This window comes from Miscanthus floridulus, chromosome 12 (assembly GCF_019320115.1).
Source record: "Miscanthus floridulus cultivar M001 chromosome 12, ASM1932011v1, whole genome shotgun sequence".
NCBI lineage: Eukaryota > Viridiplantae > Streptophyta > Magnoliopsida > Poales > Poaceae > Miscanthus > Miscanthus floridulus.
This window is the reverse complement of record NC_089591.1, coordinates 37,644,104-37,652,435: the sequence shown is the minus strand read 5'-3', so window position 1 is coordinate 37,652,435 and position 8,332 is coordinate 37,644,104. Positions and strand designations below refer to the sequence as shown.

The 8,332-nt window shown below is 60.0% G+C and overlaps 1 protein-coding gene across 1 annotated transcript; it reads right to left on the bottom strand.

The window, feature by feature from the left end:
• Positions 1 to 214: 214 nt before the first annotated feature.
• LOC136495718 (uncharacterized) lies at positions 215 to 2,698 on the bottom strand. Its single transcript, XM_066491575.1, has 3 exons — positions 2,154 to 2,698; positions 1,310 to 2,078; positions 215 to 1,168 (listed from the first exon to the last, which is right to left on the bottom strand). The coding sequence occupies exons 1-3, from the start codon at positions 2,696 to 2,698 to the stop codon at positions 215 to 217; spliced, it is 2,268 nt and encodes a 755-aa protein (XP_066347672.1).
• Between the last annotated feature and the right edge of the window lie 5,634 nt (positions 2,699 to 8,332).

Below are 8,332 nucleotides of genomic sequence, written 5' to 3'. Positions count from 1 at the left end.
CTTACCAGCGTGATCAGAGTTTCCCTCCTACACCTCGGGCCCTACGGTCTTAGCAAACGGAAGGGTCGGAACACATGAACCCTTTTCACACATAAAAAGGGTGGAAAAACAAATTCGATCAAACGAAACAAAATGATAAGTTTGTTCGGATAGTACAGAGGGGTCGGAGCTTGTCCACTTGTTACATGAATGATTGCCCGACCTATCTGGCTAACTAAGCCCTCCGGGGGAGAACTATGCTCTCTATTCTGTCCGCCAGGTCCTGCGAAAGGGGAGCCACCGCCGTCTCCATCTCATCTAGCTCGTGGGCTTCATAGCCAGGCGCGAAGCCGTGGCTCATCGCCTCCAGGTCGATGCTGTCCTCGTAATGAGAACGAGCAATCGCTAAGGATTGGTTGACCCCGGCGCGAAGCGCATTCCTCTCGAGTTGGCGCACCCGAGCTGTGATCTCAACGGCACGGGCCGCGAGCGAGCTGATCCCCTCCGACCGCACCACCGCAAGGTCGTCGCAGGCCACTCCGAGGGCGGCGCTTAGGATACCGAGCTCGTCGCTCTCCGCCTGAAGATTCCTCCTCGCCTCGGCGAGGTCCACGGCCAGCCCGACAGAGACGCTCTCGGCCTCCAGCTTTTGGGTTGTCGTGCTTCCAAGCTTGGCCTGGAGGGAGCCGACCTTCTGCTGTGCATTGTTGCGCTCTTGGCAGGCCTGGTCACGCTCCTCGCGAGCCGCGCCATGCTCCGAGCGGTGCCTCTCCGCGGTTTGGAGCAGCTCATCCCGCTCCTTGCGTAGCCGGGCGACCGCCGCGGCATCCAGACTCGCCCTCTTCTCCAGGGTCGCAAGCTTCTCTTCGGCCCCCAGCTTCAGCTCCCTTTCCTTCTCAACCTCGGCCAGAAGGGCGAGGATCCGCGGGCGGGTCACGGCATCCTTCCGGAGCAGCTCGTCCCGCTCCTTCCTGACCTTGGCGGCCTCCTCGTCATCCTTCCGCGATCTCGCCGACAGGGCTTCGAACGCCCTCTCGGCCTCGTCGGCATGCCGACGGGCCTCGACCATCCGCGACCGAAGACTGTCCGCCTCCTCGGCGAGGGGAGTCAGCTCGGCCACCCTCTGCTGGGCGGCAACAAGCTGAGCGGTCACCTCCCTGCGCAGCCGCGCCTCCTTGACGTGGCGGTCCTAGGTTTCCTTCTGCTCACGAAGGAACCGAGACTTCCCCGGCTGCGAGCGATAAGGGACTGAAAGGAGACGATGGTCAGAATACAAAAACTATATAGAGAAAGAAAAGAGTGAGAAGCAGGGTCAAGCGAATGCGAATACCTGGCCGGAGGGAACGACAACGTCGCGCAAGGCACCTTGGGCGTGGTCTAGGGCTTCGAGCACGGACGCGACCCCCACGTTGAGGCTCTCCCGATCCATGCTCTCTGCGGCGTTGTCGAGAGTGAAGAGCGTCGACGTCAGATCCTTCGGACTCGCCCACCGAAGCAGGTGTTCGCCCCGCGCAGACGAGTCGCTACCCACCGACGTCAGGGCTAGGGACGGCTCCCCGCCGGCTCCGATCGCCGCCGACCCTTCTCTCCATGACGTCCCCGTCGGGACACTCCCTCTGACGACGGAAGGGGTCATCGGTACGGACGCTGACTCCTCTCCCAACACCACGACCTCCGGGGACACCTCGGTCGCGTCTCCCTCCGTCCGGCCCACGCCAGATGCCATCACCTGGGCCGCCGATGGCGCGTGTCGGGTCGGTCCGCCCGTCACAGCCTCCACCACCTCCGCCTGCGTCGGCGGGGTCCCGACCAGCTGCGTCGCGCCCGCCACGGTCGGCAGCCCCGTCCGCCTCGTCGTCGGCAGCGGTATCGCCGGCTGCTCCGCGACCCCCGAAGGCGTCCCTTGAGCCCCCGCGTCCGCCCGTCCCGCCGAGGGCACGGGCACCACCGTGGGCAGCGCCTGACCGACCGGCGACACAGTCACGCTGTCGCCGCTCCCTCCCGAAACGGGCGCGACGCCAGCCGACGGCTGCCGCCTCGCTTGAAGGGCGACGCTCTTCTTTGGCGCCAGCGTCAAAGGATTATGTTGCCTCCCGACGCTGCAAGAGACGAAAAGCATAAGTCACGATGAAATCAGACCAAAACAGGGAAAAACAGAGGAGCTGATGACTCACCTCATCGCCGTTGGGCGGCAGATACGTTTGGGGGGCGAAGCCCCCGACCTCTGCTCCGCCTCGTCGGGGCGAGGCCGTTTCGAGCCCGCTCCCTGCTCCTGGGCAGAGGGGCTCGCTCCACTTGGATCTTGGGGCGCGACGGTAGAGCCACCCGCCTCCGCTGGCACCTCGGGCGCGGTGGCTGAGCCGCCCGCCCCTGTTGGCTCCTGGGGTAGGCCGACGGTACGGCCCGTCTCCGCCGGCTCCCCGGACGTGCCCTCCCCTCCATGGAACGGGAAGGGTCCCGACTCCTGCAAGGACGAACCGATACCTGTCAGCACATCCTCGTTCTCCAGGTCGTCCCACTCGATGTCGTCGACTACCTCGTCGTCGTCTCCATCATCATCATCACCGTCGCTGTCGGTGTCCTCCCTTCGCTCCCGCGCTTGCAGCTTCCGCTGCTGCTTCTTCCTCTTGTCCTCCTTCGCCTTCCTCAGCCGCTCGCCCTCGGCGTGATTCGCCGCCCTCACGGACGAATCCCTCGGCAACGACGCCGGGTGATCCATGAAGATGAGGCCCCTCGGCTGGTCCCATCCCTCTCAAAGTTAGTATCAAGGGGTTGGGAAATCAATTGAAGAGTAGGAATGAGGAGCGAAAACTTACGAAGACGACATGGCCTGGTTCCGGCCACATCGGAGGATGTCCCGGCACCAGGTATACGAAATCGAGGGGGGCGCCCGTGTCGTCCGCGAAGGCTCCATCGCCTCCTTAATGCGTTGCGCGACCTCGGAGTGGGGGAGCGCTCCTTCGGTAAGCGCCGTTCCGTCGAACGACGCCTCGGGTGCCATCGCGTACAGCAGGAGCGCGCGCATCATCAACGGCGCCACCCTCCTTGTGTGATAGGCCCCGATGACGCCCGACCCCTTCAGGCCGCTCTCCTTCAGGATGTGGATGGCGGCGATGTTGTCCCGGATCTTCTTATCCTCCGGAACGCCCCACGTTCTCCATGACTCCGGGGCCTCTTCGATCAGGCGGCCGGTGAACTCCGGCAGAGAGGCGGCGGCGTCGTTCTTGAGATAGAACCACTGCGAATGTCACTTCTTGTTGGACGTCGACAGCCGCATCGGCAGGTACTCGCCGACCCGGTTGTTCCGGAGTTGGATGCCGGCGCACCCCGTCGGCATGTGCAGTTCCTGCCTGCCGCTCTTCTTCCTCTTCTTCTGGAGGGTCACGGCGAAGAAGTACCTCCACAGATCGAAGTGAGGTCTGATCCCCAGGAATCCCTCGCACAGGGCGACGAACGTCGCCATGTGCTGGATTCCGTTGGGATTGAGGTGCTAACTCGATCTTGTAGTAGTGCAGCAGCCCCCGAAGAAATCTGTGGGCGGGGGAGGGCGGGGGTCGCTAATCCACGCTCATGGAAGTGGGCGAACGGCACCACATAGCGTTGGGCGACGACGACAGATCCTCCTCGCCGGGCAGCAACCACTCCTCAGTCGAGGTCCGCGCGCGGAGAAGACCGCGACGGACGAGGCCCTCCATGCGCTGGAAGGTGATGTCAGAACGCCACCACGGATCCATTGGAGGTGGGGACGGTTGGATGCGGGCTCGACGGCGGCGGGGATGCGGAGACGGGGAACCCTAGGCGATTGGTGGCAACGGTCGTGGCTGCGGAGGCAAGGATGCAAGGTATGAAACCTGGGGGGCGAACCCTTTGGTTTTATAAGGGCGACGGGTGCGAGGAAACCAATCGCCCTCCTGGATCTCCGCGCCTGCCACGATCAGCCACAACGTCTCGCCGCGGGAAGTGCGCACGCAATCTCTGTCCGTTCCCTCGCGAAACTCGCCGGACGTTTTGCCTCTCCGGACGGGCCACGATTCGTCACGAGTAAGAGGAATACGGATCAAAAAGCACCTCTACGGCCCCCCTGGGCTTAAGATGGCAACGGGGACCCGATCCCCGATTCTCCGCGGGGAATTCCCCTATTAGGGGACGGGGATGGGGCTAAATTCATCCCCATGGGGATTTAAACGGTAGGAAATTGGTCCCCGTCGGGTTTGGCGGGGATGGGGATGGTTTCGTGTCCCCCGTCCCTGTTCCCCGTATCCTCGGCCCACTAAGCTGCTACGCAGGCGCGCACCAGTAAGGCAAAGCCCACCTAAAGGCCCCACGCAGCCGAATATATATACTACGGCTAACCCGAGTTCTATCTATCTCACCTCCCGCACCAGACACACTCCGCTGACGCGCCGACACAACACCACCACCAGCCTCCGTCTCTGTCTTGCCCTCTCCCTTTCATGCCTCATCTTCCACTTTCAGCAGTCTGCACAAGGCACCCCACCTGGCCACCTGCATCTCCATACGGGCATACGCCGAGCGCCCGTTGCATACTGTGCTGCGTTCCAAGGAGAGAACACCGGCATCTCAAATCCAGCAAGAAACGACCGAGCAAGCAAAAGGGATAGGACGTGGTCTGTGGAGGTGCGGCTCAAATCCGTTGGAGCCTGCTCCTGCTTCTTCTGTGTAGAATCAGAGTACTACTAGATCCATCTATGTACAGTGTGCTTGTGCATTGGAGCCTGCTTTTGCTCCCGCCCTCCAGATCTGTGTGCTACTAGATGCTCTCTGAGTGTAATGATGTATGTCCAATGCATTGTGTGCTTGTGCAATGGTGCCTCCTTATTTTTATTGGAATTTCATGGTGTTAATTTGTTCTTATCCTGCACTTTTATATGGTTGTATTCTTCTTGGCTGTGTCAGTTGAAACGGGGACGGGGATCCCTGGTGTTCAATTTGTTCTTGCTCTTTTATATGGTTGTATTCTTCTTGGCTGTGTCGGTTGAAACGGGGACGGGGATCCCCGCGGGGATGAATTCCCCGCTCGGGGACGGGGATGGGAGAAACTCGAGCCCCGACAGTTGTGACAGTGACGGGGACGGGGAAAGTTTGTCCCCGCAGGGACGGGGATGGAGAGCCGTTCCCCGACGGGGAATTCCCGTTGCCATCTATACCCTAGGCCTAGGAGTTCGAAGGTTGGCCCATCGACGGGTTCGACAACCGCTCCGGGCACCCTTAGAGTAAGGGATGGGCCCGCAAGCGGCCAGTACCCAGGCGCACGAGCGCCACGGGCATCCCGGCCCACGATCGAGTCTCGGCCGGGTACGATCCATGGGTTTTCGCTAAAGAAAGGCAAAGAGCCCTCGGGACCGGTCGAACGTACCCGAGAACTATATGGATTCACCGCTGAGAATCTAAAGTCGGTGACCAAGCTGACCCTAGTCGAATCCCGGCGAACGGGATGCCGGGACCCCACTCGAACTAGCCAACTAACAACTCACCAAGCACCACGGCTCGTCCATAGATGAAAATTAGGGCACGGCTCACCCCTCCGGTTGCGGAAACCATTGACGGGGTGATAATCACAAAGGCGAGTCGACCTTCGACCGGACCCCCGCTACGCGCGGGGCCTCGAGGAAAGTTGGACTCGCATGGAGACCGGACGCGCGGTCACAGAACGACGGACCCCCGCGGCGGTTGAAAATCAGGAAAGACCTTTTCCAACCCACCAAAATCTCACGGCCATACCCGCGAAGGGTTCCGACCTCGACGAGAGGGAATCACCGTCCCCGGGACATGCCGTGGGCAACAAAAGAAGGGCAAGGCCCTCAGAGCCCTCTCGTTCGGAAAAACCTCCGAAGGAGTATTCTACTCCTCCGCAGGCTCGGGGGCTACTGTCGGGGACCAATACCAGGGTATCCGAAGAGGAGCTAATAACCATCAACATTGATTTGTCCAAGCAGTCAAGAGCGCGACTATAGCTCCAAATGACCTCCAGGTGCGCTAACTCCGCCTCGCCCGACCCCTGAGGGTGGCTCCGCCTCGCCCGACACCGAGGCCGCGGGCTCTGCCTCCCCCGATCCCTGAGGGTGGCTCCGCCTCGCCCGACACCAAGGCTGCGGGCTCCGCCTTGCCCGACCCCTGAGGGTGGCTCCACCTTGCCCGACACCGAGGCCGCGGGCTCCGCCTCGCCCAACCCCTGAGGGTGGCTCCGTCTCGCCCGACACCGAGGCCGCGGGCTCCGCCTCCCCCGACCCCTAAGCGTGGCTCCGCCTCGCCCGACACCGAGGCCGCGGGCTCCGCCTCGCCCGACCCCTGAGGGTGGCTCCGCCTCGCCCGACACCGAGGCCGCGGGTTCCGCCTCGCCCCGACCCCTGAGGGCGGGCTCCGCTTCGCCCGACACCGAGGCCGCGAGCTCCCTCTCGCCCGACGAGGACCCGTACCGCCGCTGACCACTCCAGGTCTAAGCGTATGGGCCTGGGTCAAAGCTCTGACACCATGGAGGTGATCGGCACGCCTCGATATAACCCGTGGCCGTGACGGGCCGTACCTGAGGATTCACATCAGGAACTGCGTCGGGCGAACCGGTGCTGTTCTGCCTAACCCTCATACGAACACTGAAAGGTGCGTCAGTTCGCCACGACGTCCACCAGGACGGAGTGGAGCGCCACGACCTGGAGACGACGCCTGCGCATGGCGCTAGTGACGGACAGGGCCGCGACGTGAAGCTGTCCCTGTTGACATCTACAGGGTCGGCGGGACCCGCATAGAAGAGAAGAAGGACCCGACGATCCTGGAGGACTTCTCCTTCTGATTCTCCTTTTTTCCCTCCGCTGTAACCCCTGCTTTCCCTTGGCCTATAAAAGGGAAAGCGGGGCGTCCCATTAGGGGGATCGGAACTCAACGCAACACACCACAAGAGACTCGAATCCGATCAACTCACCGAACTCCGAACATACAACCGAGCCGCGACCGAGCTCTCGGCACTCGTTCATCCTTTCCATCAGAGACTTGGGACCTGTCCCTCTCTCGCCCGTTTATAACCCCTACTACGAACTTACAGTACTAGTAACATGAGCATCAGCAACGAACTGGACGTAGAGACATTCTGCCCGAACTAGTATAAACCTCGTGTCCTCTTAGCACATTATCTGGGCCAGACGCGCAATATTAGAAATTTAGTAGCCGGTGGCAACTCGAAACACCGACAGTGGGACAGGACGGAACAGTTCCGTTCTAGTTTTCTGGGTTGGGATGATCCTTGTTCTGCGTTTGGTAGGAGGGATGGAGAGCGAGAGGATGGATGGATGGACTGTTTTGGATCCGTTGGTTGCCGTCAACGTGGGCCCCAGATATCAGCCACCTTTTATTTCTTCCTCCCTTCCCTCGTTTGCATGCACACCAGCCTGCCTCTGCCTGCTCCGGCTGCCTCCACCTGGCGGTGCACCTCTGCATGCCCGCCCGCCCATAGCGACAGCGGCCCTCCTGGATCTATGCCTCTCACCGCCCCCACCTAGCCACCGCCTCCCTACTCCGCCACTGTGCTGCCCACCTGCTCCCCGCTCACATGTCTATAGGATGCCCACGCAGACGGACTCAAACGGCGTCGGGAGGGGATGAGCTTGTCCTCCAGATTTTGAGGTACGGGGACCGTCCCCCATCTAGATGGAATATTTCTCTTTGCTGGTGTCCCCCCTACATACCTTACTCCCTCAGTGAAGGAGAATATGGTGGGGTGTCTGACGATTGACAGAGAAAGTTGTAGGAGTTGCACATGTGGACATGCAGGGATTGAGGGTTAGATTTTGGTTTATGTGAAATCTTAGTGGGGAAAATTACTGCAGTTTATGACAAAAAACATTATTATTCTATTGTATTCCGGTTGTTGGATGCATCGACTTTCATGGTTTGCACGTCTGCACTTGGAACAACATTCCAATAGCTGACTGAATGTTCTGTTGACCAAGCTGCTATATTATGTTGTGCACTTGTGCTGATCAATATATTCATGTATGTATACTGCAGAATGTGCATGAAGATTCACCAATAGCTGCTGGTTTTCCATCATCGAGCAATCAAGATGGCTTGCCTGTTCCATCAAGCAATCAAAATGGATCACATGTTCATTTTTCAAGCCTCAAAGCAGATGAGGAAGAATCTGATACATCGGAAGAGATTGTCCCAGTTGTGGTTCGGCCTGGTCACATTCGCTTTGAACCAGCAGGTATAGCTCTACCCATAAAGAATCTAATAGTACAGGAATTTGCCAACTCGTGGGCTGCATCTTAATCTTCTATTCTTTCTCTATCTTGATAGAACTAACCTTTCCCTCTTTATTTTTTTATGTTAATTCAAGTCT

Excerpts from the sequence above, each read along its gene's own strand:
- LOC136495718 (XM_066491575.1), bottom strand. The coding sequence starts at position 2,698 with ATGGATCACCCGGCGTCGTTGCCGAGGGATTCGTCCGTGAGGGCGGCG. Across the intron at positions 2,079-2,153 it reads TGCCGCCCAACGGCGATGAG|CGTCGGGAGGCAACATAATC; the intron begins GTGAGTCATCAG and ends CGTCTCTTGCAG. Across the intron at positions 1,169-1,309 it reads TTGTCGTTCCCTCCGGCCAG|GACCGCCACGTCAAGGAGGC; the intron begins GTATTCGCATTC and ends AAGGAAACCTAG.